Genomic DNA, 23246 nt, shown 5'->3' on the forward strand with positions numbered 1-23246 from the left:
TATCTCCACAGGTTTCGGAGATATTCGACTTTAACTTTTTCTGTGCAATTTTGCCCGAGATCTGCTTCGTATTTTGCAATTTGCGAAGGCATTTGTGGTTCGATTTTAATTTTTATGCATGATTTGGATACGAGACAAAGTTTACAAAGACTTTGCTGCGATAAGTGTCCAAATCTGATTATATGCTATATGTACTCCAAAATAGGTAATTCTTTATAAAAAAAATTGGACAATCCTTCGAGTTTAACATTTCCAAAGCCCAGATCCTCCAATTGGGCACATGTTTTTATGCCCACCACCATAAGATGGCGATATACTAATGTAATCATTCCGTTTGTAACACCTCGAAATATTGATCTGAGACCCCATAAAGTATATATATTATGGATCGTCTAAACATTCTGATTCGATTTAGCCATGTCCGTCCGTCTATCGAAAGCACGATAGCGGTCGAACGCGTAAAGCTAGCCGCTTGAAATTTTGCACATATACTTCTAACTCACGTAGGTCGTAGGTCGCAAATGGGCCATATCGGTTCAGATTTGGATATAGCTATCATATAAACCTAATCTCCCGATTTGATTTCTTGAGCCCCTGGAAGCCACAATTTTGGTCGATTTGGTTGAAATTTTACAAGTGGTGTTCTTTAATGACAGTAACTGTGCCAATAACTGTGTCAAGTACGGTTCAAATCGGTCTATAGCCTCATATAGCTGTCATATAAACTGATCTCCCGATTTGACTTCTTGAACCCTTATAAGCCACAATTTATGTCCGATCTGGCTGAAATATTACACCTAGTGTTCTTTAATAACTTCCAATAACTGTGTCCAGTGAAAACGGTCTATAGCCTGATATAGCTCTCATATAAACCGATCTCCCGATTTGACGTCTTGAACGCTTACAAGCCGCAATTTTTGTCCGATTTGGCTTAAATTTTGCACATAGTGTTCTCTTATGAGTTCTATGTGGTGTTCGGTTATGACTTCCAACAACTATGCCAAGTACTATGTCCAAATCGGTCTATAACCTAGTATAGCTCCCATATAAACCGATTATATATAACTCGATTATATTTGTTCGGTTCCTAGAAACTAATTTGTGATGGCTTGGTATGTAGAATAAAATTATGCCCTTCAACTAAATTTATTTTGTATACATTTTTAGCAGAATCCATGGTAGTGGGTTCCCAAGATTCGGCCCGGCAAAACCCATGCAATAAATTTTTTGCACCTAACAATATTTGTAGCCTCCACAGCAAATTTACTAAAAAATGGCGATTTTGAAACCATCTCTGCAAAAATTCGGGCAAATTTTATTTGTAGTTTTTTTAGGACTCTTTTATCTGCATAAAAAAGAACTACTGGAGATCTTTATTCGTTTTTTTGTTAGAATTTTGAAAATGAAAACGGAAAGCCAGAAATCGCAGCACACTAACCATCATGGGAAGCGTTTCGTTTGGATTAGAAGACTTTTCAACCATATTAGGTGCGATGGCTTCATGGACCGTGCGTTGGTATGTTTTATTTGAATCGTATTTATTGCGAAAACGCCTTTATGATACAAGTACCACTTTAACCACGCTCGAGAGCCCTATCTATTAGCTGTACTTTTCCCAATGCATGTGTTTTCGTGTAATGACAGATTTTTTTCTGCGACAATTACACTACTTCCATGGTACACATGATTCTGTGCATCTGTTGGAAGGTGTATTGATGGCTTCGAACGCTAGACAATGGTACAACTCCCCTGCCGAACTGCTCCAGGTTCGAATCCCGGCCGGGCTCTGCCGAATTGTTTCATTTTCAAATGTTTACCTGTTAGGGCGAAGATCACTTGTTACTTCTCATAATGGGGATAGGAAATTGGAGATAGTACCGATACTTTCTTATGAGAACTATCAAAAATGTCGAATTTGGCGATAATCGATTGTTTGCCAGCTCTAGTCTTGGCAGCTCGTACAGCCCCGTTTAAACTTAGCCACCCAATATTGTAAACAAATTCCCAGACAGACACCCTAAAATAGTTTTTAGCTCGGTTTTTAAATCGGTTGGACTAAGATTTTTCAAATTAAATATTTTATAACATGATTGACTATTGTTTTCCATATTTACAAATTCAATGTAATGGTTTACTTTTGAGTGCTCCAATAAGAAAAAAAAAAACTAAACACCATGGCGGCTTGAAACTTAAAACATATGTTGCCACTTTTCACGAATGTTGTTGCCTTTTTTCACGAATGTTGTTGCCGCCTTTCACGAAAGTATTTATTTTATCATACGAGCACCGCCATCATACTACTACCATTAGGTCGGATTTTACTTTTCGCAAGTATCTATGCTTTAACTTCATACAAGTGCCCAGATAGTGGTAATATTTTGTAGAGCATGTTTTTGTTTGCCGAGATATGAGTTTGTATCCAGGAAGTGGTACCTTGGAGCGTATGAAAGATACTCTTTGCTATACAAGTATAGCGTATGACTAATTTCCTTATCAAAATTCTTCATACTCAGACACTGTGTAGTGAATTTGGGGCGGCTTCATAAAATCAAATAAAACCGAATGCCGTTTCAAACCATGTTCTGTTGTTATCTGAATAAATGAAACACAAAGCAAAAACTATTTTCAGCACAAATGACAAACGATAAAATTTCACACTCGGCAAGTATGAAAACTGTAAAATTAAAACAAAAAATAAAAACAGAACAAAACAAAACATTTGATGCTGAAACATCGACACCACTGAAAGCAATCAACTTTTGCACTAAATAGCACACTCAAGAAAATTCGCAAGCAACAACATATGATGTTGGTCGGAGTGGCAAGAAACTAAACTCTTTTAAGAACACCTTGGGTTCTATGGGTTAAGGCATGTGGTCGAAACACACACTGAACTTACTTACACTCCCCTCTATTAAGTGGCTAGCCAACAGTCAGACTCAGATGCAAAAACTTGTTACCAAAATGATGGTTATTTCTATCTTAATTGCATTTTTTTGTAGTCTAGAAAGCTATGCTCAATTACCCCCAATTAAATAAGACCTTATGAACTAGGTCTTAAATAAAATTTAAATAAATCCCAACTTAAAAATAAAAAATGAAGCTCAAAAAAGCGAAAGAATTCCAACGACAAATTTAAGTATGTCTCAAGATCTGGGACTTATTTCTTATTTTAGGGTCAATCTGTGCACAATAACCCCCAATGAAATAAGTCCTAATGAACTAGGTCTTAAATAAAAATAAAATAAGTCCCAACTTCAAAAAAATAATTGAGCCCAAAGACAAAATTAAGTATTTCTCAAGATCTGGGACTTATTATACCCTACGCCACTACTGTGGTACAGGGTATTATAACTTTGTGAATTAGTTTGCAACACCCAAAAGGGAGAGAGATAGACCCATTGATAAGTATACCGATCGACTCAGAATCACTTTCTGATTCGATTTAGCTATGTCCGTCGGTCTGTCCATGTTAATTTGTGTACAAACTACAGGACTACAAACTACAATTTTCATCCGATCGTCTTCAAATTTGGTACGGGCATGTTTTTCCGCCTAGAGACGAATCCTATTGAAATTGGAAAAAATCGGTTCAGATTTGGATACAGCTCCCATATATTGTATATGTTCGTCCGATTTGAAGTAATACTGCAATAAAATGGTTATTTGTTAACCGATTCTCTCGAAATTTGGCAGGAAGGATTTTCTTATGACTCCCAACATTACAGGTGAATCTAATAGAAATCGGTTCAGATTTGGATATGGCTCCCATATATATGTTCGCCCGATTTGCAGTAATAATGCAATAAAATGGTAATTTGTTAACCGATTCTTTCGAATTTCGGCGGCAAGGATTTTCTTGTTACTCTCGACATTACTGGTGAATTTCGTAGAAATCGGTTCAGATTTAGATATAGCTGTCATATATGTATATCGCCCGATTTTCACTTCTTTGAATCCCACATTTTGGAAAGTGCAAGAAAGGCAACTCTATACAACTGCAAGAGAGCCATTGGAAAAAGTTGGGGTTTAGACCGCGCGTCATGTATTGGGTATATACTGCAGTCGTCAGACCTATAATGCTATATGGTGTTGTGGTCTGGTGGACGGCGCTTTAAAAGCCCGCCTACTGTTCTATAGTCAACCGGATCCAATGGATGACTTGTTTGTGCATCACAGCCGCATTGAGGACGACATCATCTGATGCACTGAATTTAATGCTATGTCTAATGCCTCTGGACATTGTGGCCAGACAAATTGCTTCGACCACTGCCGTGAGGTTAAGGGATCTTTCTCATTGGTCATGTGGCGGCTATGGACACTTTGTTATCCTTGATACAATATCTGATGTTCAAGGCAGTGTGGATTACACCCTACCTAAACCGCTTTTTGATAAAAAGTACTGTACCACTATTCCTGATAGAACTGATTGGAACTACGATATCCCTGGTAATAGAAGTTATATAGACTTCTATACGAATGGTTCCAAACTAGAAGATCTAGAACTGGTCATAACGGAAAGGTTATCCGACCACTGCAGTGTGTATCAAGCGGAGATCCTTGCAATTAAGGAAGTGGTGGAATGACTAAGATATAATGTCATAACGACAGGCATAAATATCTTCTCAGACAGCCAGGCAGCCATTAAATTCCTAGAGAACGTATTTCTGAACACAAAAACCGCCCTTGACTGTCGCAGATCTCTCAACGAGATGGTTGAACAGTTCAAAATTCACCAGTTCTGGGTGCCGGGCCACAGAGATATCCCAGGGAATTGTAAAGCGGCTGAGCTTGCGAGACTAGGAACTACCTTACACATTCCAGGGAAATTGGAATCTGTGAGTATGCCTCTAGCGGCATGTAAGCTAAGTTTTCAGAACCAGGCCCGAAGGACAACGAATGATAGATGGTTGCAAAGAGGGGGTAACACTATGGAACAGATTAGACGTCCGTAGGACGGCGAAAATCGTATGGGGAGATTCGGATCGTGAAAAAACAAAGCTTTTGCTGAAAGGAAGAAAGAAGAAGGTCAGTATAGCTTTCAGTATCATAACAGGACTATGAGCTGACCTATGTAAAATCGGTGCGGCAAGTGATAGCATATGTAGGGCATGCGGAGAAGATGATAAGACATTGGAGCATATCCTACGTCATTGCCCGGCTAACAGACAACGGGACATAAGTGGGGCTTAGGTGTATGTCCGTTGTGGCATGGGGAGGATTAAATTCGTATAAATTATATATTGATAAAGAATATGAAGTTCGCACCTAGACTGGTTGCCCTAAACGCCTTGGGTTTTAGTACAGTGAGGTCGAAGTGCGTGGCGGAGTGTGTGGAATCATTGAATAGACCCCAGTTTCACGACATAGGGCTAACATGGATTAGCGGATACAACAACGCCCTATTGGCGTTTACCCCTAACTTGTAATTTCTTGTTATCACATATTTCATGGTGGGCTACCGATTCAACCTTAAGCCTTGGTTATGCTCTCGTATATGTACCGTAAATGTAGAATAAATGTATCGTAAATATTGGGTTGCCCAAAAAGTAATTGTGGATTTTTCATATAGTCGGCGTTGACAAATTTTTTCACAGCTTGTGACTCTGTAATTGCATTCTTTCTTCTGTCAGTTATCAGCTGCTACTTTTAGCTTGCTTTAGAAAAAAAGTGTAAAAAAAGTATATTTGATTAAAGATCATTCTAAGTTTTATTAAAAATGCATTTACTGTCTTTTAAAAAATCCGCAATTACTTTTTGGACAACCCAATATATTGTAAAAAGGCAATTATGTTTATTGTAACACGTAGCATTTGACATTATAAACGAAACAATTTTATTAACAAAAAGGACTTGAAGGTGAGGGAGAGTCTGACGTCGAAAAACTTCAGGAATACCTCGAGGACAGGTCGTAGGAGACGGCCCTCCATGAAGTGTTGCGAGAAGTCGGAACGTCTCTCCTACGCGATGGCGGCTTCCCTGAATATTGAAAGGGCGTTTAATAACGAGGATGGGCCACAGTCACCACTCTGAACCACACGGGGGTCGAACTTAGTTTCTCCCTGTGTGACTGTATGATACGTGACAGGGCTATCTATGCGGACTTCAGAGATAATATAGTCAGAAGGCGGATGATAAGGGAACGCCTCAAGGGTGGGGTGTCCTCGGGAGTCGCATTCCTGAGAGGGAGGAATGGGAAGGGAATCCTATGTTCGAAGAGAATGATACCTTGGTCTTTATAGATAGTTTTAAGATGGAGACAGGGACTGGATTGGGGCCATACTCCGACTCACAAAATATCGGTACGAAGAAAATCAGTATAATTATAAGGCGGCCCTCAAGTCCGTGATTTCTAGGACAGTGAGGTTGTTGTTGTTGTTGTAGCAGTGTGTTATACACTGAGGCGGCAGCCCTTGCCGATGAAGAACTCCATCGGGTCAATTCGGTACGTACAACCGGCTGCCATGGGATTGAGGACAGTGAGGTCGAACGTCTTGTGGGAAGGCGTGGAATCCCTGAATAGAAGGGGTGAACACCAAGATCAAAGCGATGCATTTTTTAATGTTATAAGATGTAATTGTATATTATATTGGGTTGCCAAAAATGTAATTGCGGATTTTTCATATAGTCGGCGTTGACAAATTTTTTCACAGCTTGTGACTCTGTAATTGCATTTTTCTTCTGTCAGTTATCAGCTGTTACTTTTAGCTTGCTTTAAAAAAAAGTGTAAAAAAAGTATATTTGATTAAAGTTCGTTTTAAGTTTTATTAAAAATGCATTTACTTTCTTATAAAAAATCCGCAATTACATTTTGGGCAACCCAATATTTGCATAGATGTGTATAATCTCATGGACGTGTTGCTATTCTGTGTCTTTGGAAAATCAGTTTTTCTTAAACTGAGGACCATACCTTCCACTCAATACGCTTTTTCAAATGGGAAACCACAGCGTTAGTAAAAGGCCAGACTACATTTTGTAAAGCATAAATCTTACTCAAATTTTAAAGTACTCTGTTATGCAGTCCTCTATTAATAGCAAACTTTTTTTCTGGGTGTATGAAAAAAATCTCAAACGCAACAAAGAGAGCAATTGAGTGAGAGCAAAAAAAAGTATGAATGAGATGCTATCTTTGCAGCTAAAAACAATGAAAATGTTCCCCTATTTTGTTGGTCAGAAGAGAGGATGTCAGTGTAAAAGGCAGACGCTAGTACTTCAATTTAGTTCATTTTGTAAAACAACAAATTGCCAAAGCATAAAATATTAACGAATCTAAGCGATACAACAAGCCAAATGATACGCTTGATGTCCATCAGCAGCACATCTATGCCGAAAGTGCAAGAAGCTGACGACCTGATAGTAAGTTTTAGGAATTTATCAAATAATTCAAATAATTGTAAGAAGTTGTGGTGATTTTTTCTCCTTCCTTTTCAAGTCTGTGATTATTACAGTCTTAAATGGTGCAAAGTGGATTGATAGTTGCATGAAATCGATAGTTAAACAAACAGCTGTACCACAAAGCCAACAAAGTCGAATGCATGAAGCGCAGACTCCGTTTGTGTTGTCAAACAGCAGCAGAAACACCACCATGACCTCTCCAACATTAACGAGCTTAGGTGTGGCAAACACAACATCTTTGTCGGCAACATCACCCTCACCACCGCCACATACAGCTCCGAAAGCAACAAGTTCAATGAGGGTTGCAAGCAAGGCAGACTCAATGCTGCAAATTGAAATTTGTGTTTTCGATGACTGCAGCTGCGATAACACCTTTAAGTTGTTGTGTTCGTGGCAATGCATTCTAAGAGATTCATACCGTATAAGAATGCATATTGAGAAAAATGAAACTGGCAAAACAAAAGGAGGTAAAACAAGGAAATAAAATAAATTTCGAAACATATTTGTCACATTTTTCGAAATTTTAAATGAGTTTTAAAATGAAATCCTTCAAAATTACAGTTTGCACCAAATTTTCAATGAAAACAAAATTTTGAGAAAAATTTTTACCAAACCAAAACAAGTGCTGTCTCACGCAGTGGTATTCGAAAAGTTTACAGGATTGAACTAAGTTTACAGGATTGAACTAATTGACTAATTATACAGGGTAGCTGATACGAAGTGTTACCAATTCAAACGACCACACTTTTTTCTGCGGAAATATTTTTTATACCCTCCACCACAGGATGGGGGTATACTAATTTCATCATTCTGTTTGTTACTCCTCGAAATATTGCTCTGAGACCCCATAAAGTATATATTGTATATTCCTCATCGTCATGTCATTTTAAGTCGATCTAGCCATGTCCGCCCGTCTGTCTGTCGAAAGCAAGCTAACTTTCGAAGGAGTAAAGCTAGCCGCTTGAAATTTTGCACGAATACTTCTTATAAGTGTAAGTCGGTTGGGATTGTAAATGGGCCATATCGATCCATGTTTTGATATAGCTGAAGCAAGAAGTGTTTTGTTATGACTTCCAACAAACCGCCATATAAACTGATTTGGGATCTTGACTTTTTCAGCCTAGAGGTCGCAAATATTATCCAATATGGCTGAAATTTTGTAAAACGACTTCTATTATAACCTTCAACATATGTGTCAATTATGGCCTGAATCGGTCTATAGCCTAATACAGAACCCAAATAAACCGATCTCCCTATTTTGCTTCTTGAGCTCCTAAAGGGCCCAATTTTTATTGTCTGAATTGGCTAAAATTTAGCCCAACGACTTCTACTATGGTCTCCAACATTCATTATGGTCCAAATCGGACGATAATTTATTATAATTTAATGTTATAGCTCCTATATTATAGCAATTCTTTCCTTTTTTCATATGTTTGCCTAAAAAGAGATACGGGGTAAAGAACTTGACAAATGTGTTCCATGGTGGAGAGTATATAAGATTTGGCCCGGCCGCGCGCTTTTGCTAATTGCATTCCAATTCAAGTTTAAGCTCAAGGATAAGGGGCCTCCTTTTTATAGCCGAGTCCGAACAACAGTAAACAAAATGATCATGTTTACTTAAACGAGCGCATAAACGAAAATTTGAACCTACGAAGGGCAACCCGAAGTAATGGTAACGTGTCAAAATCATACGAGGAAAAACGTGCAAATATTGGTAAAATTTATAAATAAACCAATAAGGAAAGGCAAAAGTCGGGCGGTGCCGACTATATAACACCATACAGTTACCTTATAAGTACACAGTGCGAGCTATATCTAATTCTGAACCAATTTTGATGGACCTTGGCGGATATTTTTAGATTGGTTATTTAACAATCCATATCAAATTTCAAGCAAATATCTTAAGACTGTAATAACCACGGTTGACAAATGACAACATTATTGCAAATCTGACGAACATAAATATGGAAGCTATATCTAAATCTAAACCGATTTCGACTTCTTAGGTATTGTGGAGTCGGCTGTACAAAATGTTGGCAAAATTGGTCCATAAATGCCTTTCTCTAGAAGTGAAAATTGGGTGATATACATATATGGCCCCGGTTCCTTAATGGAATGTTCATGGCCATATAAGGCATCTAATTCTGGATTGATTTTTATGAAATTTACCAATAACATTAAGAGTCATAAGAAAATCCTTCCTGGCAAATTTCGATGGAATCGGTTTACATATGAGCACTTTATTGCAATATGTGGGTTGCCCAAAAAGTAATTGCGGATTTTTCATATAGTCGGCGTTGACAAATTTTTTCACACCTTGTGACTCTGTAATTGCATTCTTTCTTCTGTCAGTTATCAGCTGTTACTTTTAGCTTGCTTTAGAAAAAAAGTGTAAAAAAAGTATATTTGATTAAAGTTCATTCTAAGTTTTATTAAAAAATCATTTACTTTCTTTTAAAAAATCCGCAATTACTTTTTGGGCAACCCAATATATCGTAATCGGACAAGCATATATATTGAAGCTTTATCTAAATCTGAGCCGATTTCGAGCGAACTTCTTAGATATGTGGCAGTTGTTGCCAAATTTTCATGTGGAGGTGAGCAAGCTCGTTCCGGTCAAAATGACCGATTGCCTCGGGAACAGGGTGACCACTGGTCATTTAAAGGCGCCTTCTCATATCGACCATCATAGGCACTCGGTATTTGTGCAAGAGCCGGTGCCGGCCGGCTTCTCACTGAGACTCTCCGCTCGATACCGATGATTGTCCGCGACTGCCGTTGCAGCTATTCCGTATGGAGCATTCCACTATCCGCAACCTGTGGATGCGCCCGATAGCTCGCAGCTAAGCTTCTCGTGACAGCAATGAACACAAATCGGACCGCTAAGTTCCAGGCTGTGTGATGCTCACAGCAATCCCATGCCGGGTTGTGGTAGTCGTCGAGGAAAGCTTCGTACAAAATTTTGGGAAGATTGGTCAATAAATGTGCTTGCAGTGGCTCTAGGAATGCAAATCGGACAATATATACACATATGTGAGCTATATCTAAATCTGAACCGATTGCTATGAAATTCACCCGCAATGTCGAGAGTCAAGAGAAAATCCTTCCTGCCAAATTTTGATAGAATCGGTTAGCAAATGACCACATTACTGCGATACTAGTCCAAATTGGACCAACCTATATGTGGAAGCTATATCCATATCTGAACCGTCTCTAAGCCGGAAAACATGGCTGTACCAAATTTTAAGACCATCGGACGAAAATTAAGACCTTTGATTTGCTCACAAATTAACATCGAAAAACAGACAAAGGTAAATCGAATCAGGAAGTGATTCTAAGTCAATCGATATCCTTGTCAATGAGTCTATCTATCTTCCTTCTGGGTGTTACAAACAAATGCACTAAGTTATAATACTCTGTACCACAGTGGTGGTGTAAGGTATAATGAGCAAAACATGTGCGGACATAGAAGTCAAATAAATTTTACTAAGGTTTGTTGACGTAGTTTAATAATTTATAGATTTTTATTTTATTTTGCCATTCACAACAGAGGTGTTTCTACAGGTGGCCATACCTTATCGTAAAACAAGTAAAAATGCATAAGTTCAGCCTGGCCGAACTTTGGATACCCACCACCTCGGGTATATATGTAAACCACCATTCATCATAATCCGGTGAAAAATGCATAATTTATGCCCTCATAGCAGCTATATCGAAATATGATTTGGACCAAATTCGGCACGAACATTGAGTGGTCTAATAAGTACAAGTCATTGTTCAATTTTGTAGAACAAAATATTGGTCTTTTTGGAAGCTATATCCAAATATAAACCGATCTGAACCATATACAACACGAATGTCGAAAGCCTAACATAAGTCATTGTGTCAAATTTCAGCGAAATTGGATTATAAATGCGCCTTTTATGGGGCCAAGATTTTAAATCGAGGGATCGGTCTTTATGGCAGCTATATTCAAATCTGGACCGATCTGGGCCAAACTGAAGAAGGATGTCGAAGAGTCTAACACAACTCACTGTCCCAAATTTCGGCGAAATCGGACAAAAAATTTTTGAGCTCCATTTAAACCGATCTGGGCCAAATTGAAGCAGGATGTCGAAGGACCTAACACAACCCACTGTCCCAAATTGCGGCGACATCGAACAATAAATGCGCCTTTTATGGACCCAAAAACTTAAATCGAGAGATCGGTCTCTATGGCAGCTATATTCAAATCTGGACCGAACTATGCCAAATTGCAGAAATATTTCGAGGTGCTTAACACAACTCACGATCCCAAATTTCGGCGAAATCGAACAATAAATGCGCCTTTTATGGGCCCAAAACCTCAAATCTAGAGATCGATCTCTATGGGAGCTATATATTGAAATCTAGACCGATCTATGCCAAATTGCAGAAATACATCGAGGTGCATAACACAACTCACGGTCCCAAATTTCGGCGAAATCGGACAATAAATGCGCCTTTTATGAGCCCAAAACCTTAAATTAAGAGATCGATCTCTATAGCAGCTATATTCAAATCTGGACCGATCTATGCCAAATTGCAGAAATATATCGAAGTGCCTAACACAACTCACTGTCCCAAATTTCGAAATCGGACAATAAATGCGCCTTTTATGGGCCTAAAACCTTAAATCGGAGGATCGGTCTATATGGCAGCTATATTCAAATCTGGACCGATCTAGGCCAAATTGCAGAAATATGTCAATGGGCCAAATACAACTTATGGTCCCAAATTTTGACAAAATTAGACAATAAATGCGCCTTTTATGAGCCCAAGACCTTAAATTGAGAGATCGATCAATATGGCAGCTATATCCAAATTTGGACTGATCTGGGCCAAATTGGAGAAATATATCGAGGTGCCTAACACAACTCACGGTCCCCAATTTCGGCGAAATCGGACAGTAAATGCGCCTTTTTTGAGCCCAAACCCTTAAACCGAGAAATCGGTCTATATGGCAGCTTTATTCAAATCTGGACCGATCTTTGCCAAATTGCAAAAAGATGTCGTTGGCATAACACAACTCATTGTCCTAAATACCCAAGATCTTAAATCGAGTGATCGTTCTATATTGCAGCTATATCCAAATTTGGACTGATCTGGGCCAAATTGGAGAAAGATGTCGAGGGGCCTATCACAACTCACTGTCCTAAATTTTTACAAAATCTGACGATAAATGCGCCTTTTATGGGCCCAAAACCTTAAATTGAGACATCGATCTATATGGCAGCTATATCTAAATCTGGACTGTTCTGGGCCAAATTAAAGAAGAATGTCGAAGGGCCTAACACAACTTACTGTCCCAAATTTCGGCCAAATTGGACAATATGTTAGCTATATACAAATCTGGACCGATCTGGGTCAAATTTAAGAAGGAAGTCAAAGGGCCTAACACAACTAACTGTCCCAAATTTTGACAAAAATCAGTCAATAAATGCACCTTTTGTGGGCCCAAAAACCTTAAATTGAGAGATTGGTCTATATGGCAGTTATATCCAAATCTGGACCGATCTGGGCCAAATTGAAGAATGATGTCGAAAGGCCTAACACAACTCACTGTCCCAAATTTCAGGAAAATCGGATAATAAATGTGGCTTTTATAGGCCTACGACCCTAAATCGGCGTTTCGGTCTATATAGGGGCTTTATCAAGATATAGTCCGATGTAGTCCATCTTCGAACTTAACCCGGCTATGGAAAAAATTTTTTTTAGCTCAATTTCTCTATTTTAAGGACTGAAGCGTGATTTCAACAGACAGGCGGACGGACAGACGAACGGACAGACGGACGGACATGGCTAGATCGTCTTAAATTTTAACGACGAGCAGGAATATATATATTTTATAGGGTCGGAAATGGATATTTCGGTGTGGGTGGGTATAAAAACGTATCATGGTAGTTCTGCAGACAGATGTTCTATAAGCCTGCACTGGTAATTTATCCAAAACTTCGTCGTACTGGATAGACGATTTCCATACAATTGACAATACACTGCACTATATAGTACTAAAATCATACACAGCTATTGTAATTTTATTTTGTTTTTTTCTTTTCTATTACAGTTGGCTATGGACGCAATAGAGCAATAGAAGCTTCACGTGGAAACTATTTGTGTTTTCAGGATATCGACGATGAAATGTTATCGGAACGTATTGCAAAGCAATATGCTTTGGCAAAAGAACATAAAAATGCGGTAAATATATATTTAAACAAATTTTAAGAAAAAAAAGTAAAAATTGCGGTTTTTGACTTTAAAAATTATTCACATTTTTATAAAGGGTGATTTTTTAGCTTTTTTCTTTTTGCAACACTGGTTTAACAGCTCTCAAACGTTTCGTGTTTTATTTCACTGTCAAACATCTTTAGCTTGGTCTACAATTTAACCATGAATCGTCTTACAAACGAACAGCGCTTGCAAATTATTGAATTTATTTTTATCAATATGCGTGCCGTGTTAAGAAATTTCATCGCGCGCTTCATCCATTTTATGGTCAGTTTAATCGACCCACTGAAGCGGCTATTTGGGCTATTGTGACTAAATTTCACACCAAATATACATTGTTGGGCCTCAAACCACCAAAACGCTTACTTAGAGTGCTACTGAAACCTCGACTGGTGGAGCGGCTGCTTCAGGCTTCACTAGCCGACAGACGACTGATCAGCAAGGGCTTTTGATAAAGACACCTGATTTGAGTCTTAAGGACAAGGCCGAATTGGTGTTTTGCTGGACAGGAAATTGAACTTCAAATCCTATGTTTTGGAAACGGCAAAAGAAGCAACTCTTGTCCTATACACCCGCAAGAGAGCCATAGGCATGCATTGAGTATATAATGCAGTTGTCAGACCTATAATGCTATATGGTGTTGTGGTCTGGAGAACGTATTTCTGAACACAAAAATCGCCCTCGACTGCCGCAGATCTCTCAACGAGATGGCTGAACAGTCCAAAATTCAACTTTTCTGGGTGTCGGGTCACAGAGATATCCCAGGGAATTGTAAAGCGGATGAGTGTTTGATTTTATAGAAAATTTCGTGGAAATTTGTTTTTCATAAAATATTTTCTCAAATTTTAATTTCCATAGAAAATCATATTTGGTTTTCATTTGAAATTAGTTCGAAATTTAAAATTTGGTCTTCATAGAAAATGTTTTCAATTTCTATTTTTCATAGAAATTTTCGTCAAAAAATTATTGGAAATTGATTTTCGTTTTATTAATTAAAAAAAAAATAATAAAAAAAAATTTGTTTTAAATTTCTATAATTTTTTTATAAAAAATTATAAAAAAAAATTATTTTGTGTTCTAAAGATTTCCTCATTAAAAATTATGTCTATTTCACAGATAATAGGTTCAAAATTTATTCGCATACCTTCGAATGCCACTTGTCGCTTTACCAACTGGGCCAACAATCTGAGTTCGGATAAATTAACCATACAAATCTATACCTCTAATGGTCCAACCATTATAATGCCCACATGGATGTGCCATCGTGAAGTGTATAATCGAATAAAGGGAGGATTCTCGGAGGAGGGGCAAGGATGTCCCGAAGACTTGATATTTTTCTATAAACACTTGGACAACCAAGGAGTAATTAAGCGAGTTGATGAATGTCTTTTACATTATCGATATCACAATGAGGCAACCACATTTACAGTGACTGCTGATACAATATGGCATATACGCCTTAAGCATTTGGTGGACAACATTCTGCAGCACAAGCCTTGGTCTGAGGGATTTTCTATTTGGAATGCTGGTAAGCAAGGAAGAAAGTTTTTTCGCAACTTGCCCGAGAAACAAAAGCAGAGGGTTAAAACTTTTTGTGATGTGGACAAAAGTAAGAAGGAAGCACTATGTTGAAATATTTAATTCAATTGTTTTTACATTTTTTAGATAAAATCAATAAATGTTACAGCTATTACGATTGTCGTAGTCGACAACAAACATTTAGAATACCCATCGTTCATTTTAGCGAAGTGAAGCCGCCAATAGTTGTATGCATGAAATTGGACTTAACAAACGGCGCTTTTGAAATGAACCTGCAAAGCTTAAAATTAGTCGAGGGTAAGGATTACATATTATTTACATAGACTAAACACAATGAAAAATAAAAAAAAATATATCAAAATATTTTTAGTGATATTAGCTTTAGACCACTTTTTTGTAACCATATTTTAAATAAAATTATATTTCCAGCAAATCCTAGTCAAATCAACCTTTTTTTACATGTAAATAAACAAGTAAAAAAGCATTAAGTTCTGCCGGGCCGAACTGTGGATACCCACCACCACGGGTATATAAACCACCTTATACCCATAGCAGCTATATCGAAATATATGGTCCGATTTGGACCAAATTCGGCACGGACATAAATACAAGTCATTATTCAATTTTGGTTCAATGTTGGTCTTTTTGGCAGCTATAGCCAAATATATACCGATCTGACCCATATAGAGCACGGATGTCGAAAAGCCTAACATAAGTCAGTGTCAAGTTTCAGCGAAATCGAATAATAAATACGCATTTATGTCTATATGGTTGCTATATCCAAATCTGGACCGATCTGGGCCATCTTGAAGAAGGATATCGAAGGGCCTAACTTTTCTCACTGTGCTAAATTTCAGCGAAATCGGACAATAAATAAGCCTTTAATGGGCCCAAGACCTTTAATCGATGGGGTTAAGGTCAAAACTGAGTTATCGGTCTATATGGCTGCTATATCCAAATCTGGACCGATTTTGACCGCTTTTTAAATATGATGTCGAAGGCCCTAACACTACTCACTGTCCAAAATTTCAGCGAAATCGGACAATAAATACGGCTTTTATGGGCTCAAGGCCCTAAACCGAGAGATCGGACTATATGGCAGCTATATTCAAACCTGGATCCATCTGGGCCAAATTGAAAAAATATTCCCGATTTGGGAAGAATACCGAGTGGCCTAACACAACTCACTGTCTCAAATTTCAGAACAATCGGATAATAAACTCAATTGTACGGTTTCTTACAGTAGAGAAAGAATCTGGCACAATAGTAGCGCCACCCAATCCAAAGGTCTTACGGTGTAGAGTACGAGTCTGATATTTAAATTTGGGAACAAGTACCTGAGGCCGTCCTAATATGGTGGTTATCCTTACCAAATGCTGGCGACATTTGTGAGGTACTTTGCTATGTAGTTAGAGTAGTTTGCCCCTGTTCCTTAATGGAATGCTCATGGGCAAATTTGCATTTAGCAACGTGTGCTATTTGGCTTGTGGTACCGTCCTGTCGAAACCACATGTCATCCATTCAGGCCAAAAATAATCAGTGAGCATGGTGTGTTAGTGTTGTTCATTCACACTAACGTGACGATGGGCATCGTCGGCGAAGAAGTATGGCTCAATGACGCCGCCTGCATGCAAACCGCACCAAACAGTTATTTTTTGTGGATAAAGCGTTGATTCGTAAAACCCATGTGGTTTTTCACCTGATCAATAACGCATATCTTGCTTATTGACGAACCCAATAAGCCAAAGAAGAGCTTCGTCACTGAAGATGATTAACGCTCCTAAAGTAGAGGTCACCGACTCTACACCGACACCGACGAATGTCGGCAGTAAATTTTTATGATTAGCTGACGTCGTGTACTTTACCATAATGAAAATGTTGAGTTTACTGAATAAATTGAAAGTGACAGTTCGATGATAAGTTTAAGAGTACGTTCACAAATTGGAAAACCCTTTGTTAAAAGGACAATCCAACAACTATGGTGCTATGGAGATCGTGCTAAAAAAATATATGTAACAAATTTCTTCTGTAATTTACTTGGTATTTTTGTCGCCCCGGTAGCCCAGTTGAAATGCTCTGATTAATAGTGCGGGCCTAACAGGCGATAAGGATGAGCACCACACAGGCTGGAACTTTGAGCTACTCCAATCTGTGTGGTACTCCTCGTAATAACGAGAAGCTTAGCTGGGAGCTACCGAGGTCGTCCACAGGTTGCGGATAGTGAAATGCTCCATACCGAGTCGCTGCAGTCGCAGACAATCAACGGTATCGAGTGGAGTCTCAGTGAGTTGCCGGGTGGCACCGGCTCTTACTTAAACACTTTGTATCTATGTTGCTCGATATGATAAGGCTAGTTATTGGGGCCCTTAAATAACCAATGGCTATCATGTTCTCCTAATAACTAGTGTGGAGGTCTTGGGTTCGATTCCCACCTAAGGTCTGGTCTGTCGCTACTGTGGTATAACAATGGGTAAAATAGTCTAAGTTAGTCTGTTAATTAAGATTGGCACTCTAATCTAACATACTTTGTATTTCTATTTTGGGAAAGCCTACAAAAATTGATGTCAACCTACCAAATTTCGTAGGAAACTACCAAAAAGGGCAACATGGATTACAACCTCATAACATGTATCAGCTTTTATTATTGCATAGATTTTGAATTTCAACTAAATAAGATCCCCAAAATAAAACTATACTTACTTAATGGGTTCGCAATTGTAATTAATCAAGGTGTGATATTTTTTTACATCAGTTCCGTTTCTTACTTTAAGTCTGAAAAATAAAAAAATATGTAGTATGTCTATTGATTTTATTTATGTTGAAAACAAATAAAACTAAACTTAGCTTTAAACGCTTACCTCATTCACACAAAGGCAAAACGATGTATGGGTAACTTAAAAATAAGAAAATTAAAATCTATGTAGAGTATTTTAAGTAACTGAAGTGTCATATCTTAAACTATGTATTAAAACCCAAGCGGTCAAATACTGAGGTTTTTTGCCACTTAGACGAAGTTGGTGCATTGCCAGCAACATGGACTTTTCCCAAACGTTTTGAGATAGAGGATACCGTTGCCGATGGACTGACTGTTTTAGGATTTGTGCCTAAGCGTTTGTGGACGGGCACTTCACGTCGACTTAAATCTGCTTTCATTTTTGGTACTATTTTCTGTTTTGCAGGTGGGGGAGCTTTGAAGTGGATGGGTTTCTTAACGCTATGTAATTTGGAGTCTACAAAAAGATTATTAACTATCAGAAAAAAATATGTATGCTTATTTGCGGCAACACTTACTCATGCCCAGACGGGCTTTAACGGGCTTTTCTTTCATCATATCTTGACGGGCATTAAATGTCTTCTTGTTTGGAGAGCTATGTCTTCTAGCGGGAAATTCTCTAACTTCGGCTGTGGAAGCAAATTTTACAAATTTTTCACTACCTCCAGATGTTTCTATATCATCATCATCCCACATTTCTTCATCGGACACTTCGACGCTTTCGTTGTACTCATTATCGGCGTCTACTTTCAAAGGGACTTTTTTAACTAGAAAAACTTTTTGCTTCATGGGGTTTACAATTGGCACAGCTACGGTTTTGGCTTTTACAATGGTAGACAATCTCTTTAAAAAAATGAAAAATACATTAGTAAAGAAAAGTCAAATGCTTAAAGGAAAAAGGAAATTATTTACATTCTTTGCTGTGTTTTTTAGTATGGGCTTGATTTGCTTTGTCATTGCAACTGCATCATCTTCCTTTCCCCCCAGTCGGGAAAATATTGAGGATGAAGTTTGTGTTTTATTGCCTATGCCTGTTATTTTTACTTTGACATTGCCGGAGCTGACCGATGACGATTCACTTGAATCTTCGTCAAGCTCTATGGTATCCTTTATGGCCAGCCTCTTGAAAATTGTTGGTTTTTCTTTGACAGTTTCTCGGTCCGAATATACTGAAATTGAGGCAAATACTTGGAAAATAAAGACAATGCACACAAAGTCTACTTCAACAAAAAACAATGAAAATACTTACATTTGGCCTGCTTGGCCAAGATTTGCTTACTCCTTTCCGTTGTTCCAGAGGGCAGTTTTATTTTATACTTTCCTTCATGTTCTGGCAAGACTCTACGAGGTTTAATTGGTGGCATGGGGGCAACGACGGCAGATGATGTAGTTGGATGTGCTGTTGTTGCAGTAGCTGGAACGGGCAAGGATCGTGTAAACAAACAAATCTGTATTGCCACATTGTATACTTACATTTAAGCCTTATCTTGGTTTTTTCTAAAGGCAAAATGGGATTTGCGGGTACCGCTGCTATTGGTACCACATCTGTGCTGAGTACTTTATCCCGAGCTGATTGCTCACTAACATTCTTAGCATGTCTATTTGAGAAGAAATTAAATATATGATTTTATATAACATTGCGGGTAAATTTGTATATATATACAATATATATGAATATATAAAAAGAACCGACCTCAATATTGCAATAATGTCGCCCATGGGAGTGATTCCCATTTCACGTAGATACTCCTTATTCAGATCCATTAACATATCGATCTGTATTCGATTCTCCACAAAAATATGGGCATATGAGGCAGCAGCTGGAGAAGGGATGCCGGAAGCATTGAAAAATTTTACCCATTGCCCTGAAAGACACATTGCCGTGGACATGTGTGTGCACGATACATATAGTGTTAGTGAACAGTAAAATAATTCAAAACATTATCTTTACCGGCAGCTGAACTCGACATCATTGAAGTTAAGGCTTCTAATGTTATTCGGTTTACTTTAATTAATTATTTTTCGGATTTTTTTTATTTCTGTTTTGATTTTTAGCTTCCAACGCCAGTGAATAACCCAATTTGAGTAAGTAATCGATTACTTGAGTCGAATTTGAAACTATTTAAGCTGCTGTTACACGGCATGTAGTTGTTTTATGACGTCAATTTTTGTATTCACATGAACTTTAAAATTTTTGTCAAAATTTTCGATATAGGCAGAGTACTCCATTCGGCTTTCGGAATTGTTGCAAAAAACTTGAACAAAGTATCATGATTTGTTAAACATTATTATTTGAAATTTTTTGTACTAACTGAATTACACTAGGATTAGTTGTTTAGAGGCGCTGCTTTTAAGCCATTAGCCTAAAAAGGCATTTATTTATTTCACATGTTTTTAGCTCATACGCTGGCGAAACGATTAAAGGTGGTCTAATTGGTATAACAACCACAAATCATATGGTGCAATCCGCCATCTTGCCATCAAGCTGATCGCCGTTTTGCCAACACACGCAAACAAATTTGGATGTATGTGTGTCAACGTATACGTGCATGAGCGGAAAATATGCGAGAAAGAAGATAACAACAAAGAGAATTGAAACAAAAATCTGACACCTTAATACCGTAAAACCCGGCCAGCTGTTCTCGTGAAGACAACCTTTTTAAATCCATCTTTGATCACAAAATGGCGGATTGCACCACATGATTTGTGGTTGTTGTACAAATCAGACCACCTTTAATTGTTTCGCCATGGTTCGAAACAAAAAATTATTTAGAAAGTGGTTTCCATTTGTATCACACGGCATGTATAACTCAAAATATGACATACCATAAGACACCTACATACCGTGTAATAGAGCCTTTGATTCTTTTTGCCAAGTGGAAAGATAGTACCCATATATGTAATAGCAAAGCGCGCTGTGCGCTTTGCTTGGTTTTTGACGGACGTACCCGGCGTTAACAAAATAAATGGATAGGCTCAATGACCATATGGTGGCCACGGCCATTGTTTATAAATTATAACCGTGATTATAAAACGAGAATCAAAATGATTTTAAATGCTTTTTACAATTTAAGAAGCAAAAGCCGAGTCATCATAAATCTTAATAAATTATTAAGAATTTCGTTGGCATCAAACCAGAGATGGGCATCATCATCACACGCTTTGGATTTTCAAAACGAAAAACTACAACAGTATTTAGAATCACTCAGGAAAGAGTTTTATGATCTGCGTGTGAATTCTTCAGGCAGTGCGAATGACTATCAGAGAATGAACCAATTATCGGACATAGTAAAAATGCTAGAACAACATAGAGCCCTGAAGGGAAACATGGCTTCGAGGGAGGATATCGAAGCCGAAAAAGATGAAGACATGAGGCAACTAATCGAAGAAGAAAACCAAGTGTATTCCGAACTGATGAGAAAAACAGAAGTCGAACTTCTAACGAAAATGCAGATTTTGACGGACAGCGGCTATTATCCTTCTTTGATCTTTGAAGTGAATGCTGGTGCAGGAGGTCAGGAAGCCATGCTATTTGCAAAGGAATTGTATGACATGTACTTGAGCTATTTCGATAATTGTGGTTGGGACTATGAAGTGCTGACAGAGGATACCACTGATATTGGGGGATTGCGTCACGCAAATGTCATAGTCAATGAAGAGGAGGCGTTCAAGGCGATATGTTACGAAGGTGGAGTACATCGTGTGCAACGAGTTCCGGCTACCGAAAAATCAGGAAGAATTCATACTAGCACAGCTTCCGTGGCCATCATACCACGACCGGCAGATATTAATGTTGTTATAGCTGAGAAGGATTTGAAGATCGAAACCAAACGTGCGAGTGGAGCTGGCGGCCAACATGTTAATACAACAGATTCAGCAGTACGTATTTTGCACATACCAACGGGTATAGCCATAGAAAGTCAAACGGAACGATCACAAATAAAAAATAAGGAAATAGCATTAAAGCGTCTGAAAGCCAAATTGGAACAAATACAGCTGGAGTCTTCTGAAGCCTCTACTAGAGCTACTCGTCGTGCACAGCAAGGCAATTTGGACAGGAATGAGAAAATCCGTACATACAATTTTGTACAAGATAGAATAACTGATCATCGTATTCAGGGTGGTACGGTGCATAATCTTAAGGATTTTCTGCAAGGCGGAGAGCATTTGCGAAGCCTTATGCAAAAAGTTGCCTTCGAAATTCGCAAGAAAAAGTTGGTGGAGCTTGTTGAGAGTTGGCAAATACCTGAAGAAAAGAAAGCATAAAAAATAAATGTACTTGTTTTTAAATAAAAGTAAATGTTTTTGTTAAAAAATGTATATTTAAGTTGATGTTTTATTTAGCAATATTGCTCCAATCACCGGCAGAACCCATTTGCATTAAATGTTTTCGTACGGCTGTCTCCATAATGGCTTGAATTTCACGACAACCAGCCAAAGCTTGGTCTATTACCTTTGGCAAATTGTCCAGGTGGAAACGTTGTGTCATTTCCATAAAAGCTATTTTATTTGAAGTTGGTAAAGAAGCCACCGTTAACGTTGGACCACCAGCCATTTCTTCATGATTTGAAACATCCGTAAGGGGAATGTTATTCTTACTCAACGATGCGGTGCAGGCAACAACATATTCCTTGAGACATATGCCAGCGTCTACTAAAGCCAGTGTGGCAGCGTTTAAGGCTACAGCATAATTGGCACCATCGGCTTGCATAACTTCTACATACACATCAATTTGGGACCTTGGATAAAGTTCAGTTTTAATAGCAGCCCTTAAAGCCTGTCTCAAATATAAAGTTATCTCCTGCGACTTTCGGTCACCTCGCGGGCGTTTCTTGCGTTCTGCTGTGGAAAATGTTGCCATGCTATATTGACAATTGATGACTACTTCATTTATGTCCATTTTTTTATTCTGTGCCTGATGTGGGCCATAGACAGCGGCCAAAACTTTGGTATTACCCTGTTCCAGATATGCGCTTCCATCTGGTTGTTCAAATACACCGAGCTTACATTTAATTCTGCGCAGCTCGTGTGGCCGTCGACCATCGAGACGTAAACCTTGTTCACTTAACAGTTCCATTAATTCTTTTCTTTATTATTTTTAAAGGCAACCTTTAAAAGCGTGCTTCGAAAGCGAAGAAAAAATGTTTGTTTTGTTGCAATGCTTGACAAATCAGCTGATAGTTATTGGCGAACCTAAATGCCATTGAAAGCGTTGCGTACCAAAAAAATCTAGAGATAAATCAACTTTATCATCATATGTTGCTTATTTTTTATTATACGAATTTTAATAGAA

At 38.2% G+C, this 23246-nt stretch overlaps 5 protein-coding genes across 6 annotated transcripts in view; 2 read left to right on the forward strand and 3 right to left on the reverse strand.

Annotated features, from left to right (window-relative positions):
- The window catches only part of LOC106082065 (pickpocket protein 11-like), a 122445-nt gene extending 104318 nt beyond the window's left edge, over positions 1–18127 (reverse strand). The window contains exons 1-2 of the mRNA XM_059364319.1: positions 18039–18127; positions 17881–17952 (exon numbers count right to left, since the gene is read on the reverse strand). Coding sequence (XP_059220302.1) covers positions 17881–17952; positions 18039–18043 — 77 coding nt within the window. The 5' untranslated portion in view covers positions 18044–18127. The remainder of the gene's footprint in view (positions 1–17880; positions 17953–18038) is intronic.
- Positions 7181–16108, forward strand: LOC106082066 (UDP-GlcNAc:betaGal beta-1,3-N-acetylglucosaminyltransferase-like protein 1). Of its 2 annotated transcripts, XM_059364321.1 has the most exons (6): positions 7181–7356; positions 7433–7862; positions 13481–13611; positions 14758–15250; positions 15307–15477; positions 15610–16108. In XM_059364321.1, the coding sequence occupies exons 1-6, from the start codon at positions 7291–7293 to the stop codon at positions 15666–15668; spliced, it is 1350 nt and encodes a 449-aa protein (XP_059220304.1). In that variant the 5' UTR covers positions 7181–7290; the 3' UTR covers positions 15669–16108. The 2 variants fall into 2 exon arrangements, with proteins under 2 accessions (XP_059220304.1, XP_059220305.1); XM_059364322.1 differs by lacking the exon at positions 15610–16108 and having other exon boundaries at positions 15307–15603.
- On the reverse strand, positions 17973–20045 carry LOC106082064 (uncharacterized protein C19orf47 homolog). The gene is made up of 7 exons (XM_013244378.2): positions 19905–20045; positions 19647–19818; positions 19427–19551; positions 19203–19367; positions 18866–19122; positions 18472–18796; positions 17973–18410 (listed from the first exon to the last, which is right to left on the reverse strand). Exons 1-7 carry the CDS (start codon positions 19924–19926, stop codon positions 18139–18141), a joined length of 1338 nt encoding a protein of 445 aa, XP_013099832.1. The 5' UTR covers positions 19927–20045; the 3' UTR covers positions 17973–18138.
- An 874-nt stretch (positions 20046–20919) lies between these two features.
- On the forward strand, positions 20920–22273 carry LOC106082041 (peptide chain release factor 1-like, mitochondrial). The gene has a single exon (XM_013244348.2). The coding sequence runs from the start codon at positions 20933–20935 to the stop codon at positions 22217–22219; it is 1287 nt and encodes a 428-aa protein (XP_013099802.2). The 5' UTR covers positions 20920–20932; the 3' UTR covers positions 22220–22273.
- Positions 22270–23091, reverse strand: LOC106082042 (exosome complex component RRP41). Its single transcript, XM_013244349.2, has one exon. It carries the CDS (start codon positions 23028–23030, stop codon positions 22290–22292), a length of 741 nt encoding a protein of 246 aa, XP_013099803.1. The 5' UTR covers positions 23031–23091; the 3' UTR covers positions 22270–22289.
- Positions 23092–23246: the final 155 nt, after the last annotated feature.

The sequence above is a fragment of the Stomoxys calcitrans genome, chromosome 3, assembly GCF_963082655.1.
Source record: "Stomoxys calcitrans chromosome 3, idStoCalc2.1, whole genome shotgun sequence".
NCBI classification, from domain to species: domain Eukaryota; kingdom Metazoa; phylum Arthropoda; class Insecta; order Diptera; family Muscidae; genus Stomoxys; species Stomoxys calcitrans.

Excerpts from the sequence above, each read along its gene's own strand:
- LOC106082066 (XM_059364321.1), top strand. The coding sequence starts at position 7,291 with ATGATACGCTTGATGTCCATCAGCAGCACATCTATGCCGAAAGTGCAA. Across the intron at positions 7,863-13,480 it reads AACTGGCAAAACAAAAGGAG|TTGGCTATGGACGCAATAGA; the intron begins GTAAAACAAGGA and ends TTTCTATTACAG. Across the intron at positions 13,612-14,757 it reads CAAAAGAACATAAAAATGCG|ATAATAGGTTCAAAATTTAT; the intron begins GTAAATATATAT and ends TCTATTTCACAG.
- LOC106082042 (XM_013244349.2), bottom strand. The coding sequence starts at position 23,030 with ATGGAACTGTTAAGTGAACAAGGTTTACGTCTCGATGGTCGACGGCCA.
- LOC106082064 (XM_013244378.2), bottom strand. The coding sequence starts at position 19,926 with ATGATGTCGAGTTCAGCTGCCG. Across the intron at positions 19,368-19,426 it reads AACCAAGATAAGGCTTAAAT|CTACTGCAACAACAGCACAT; the intron begins GTAAGTATACAA and ends TGCCCGTTCCAG. Across the intron at positions 18,411-18,471 it reads TAAAGCCCGTCTGGGCATGA|ACTCCAAATTACATAGCGTT; the intron begins GTAAGTGTTGCC and ends ATCTTTTTGTAG.
- LOC106082041 (XM_013244348.2), top strand. The coding sequence starts at position 20,933 with ATGACCATATGGTGGCCACGGCCATTGTTTATAAATTATAACCGTGAT.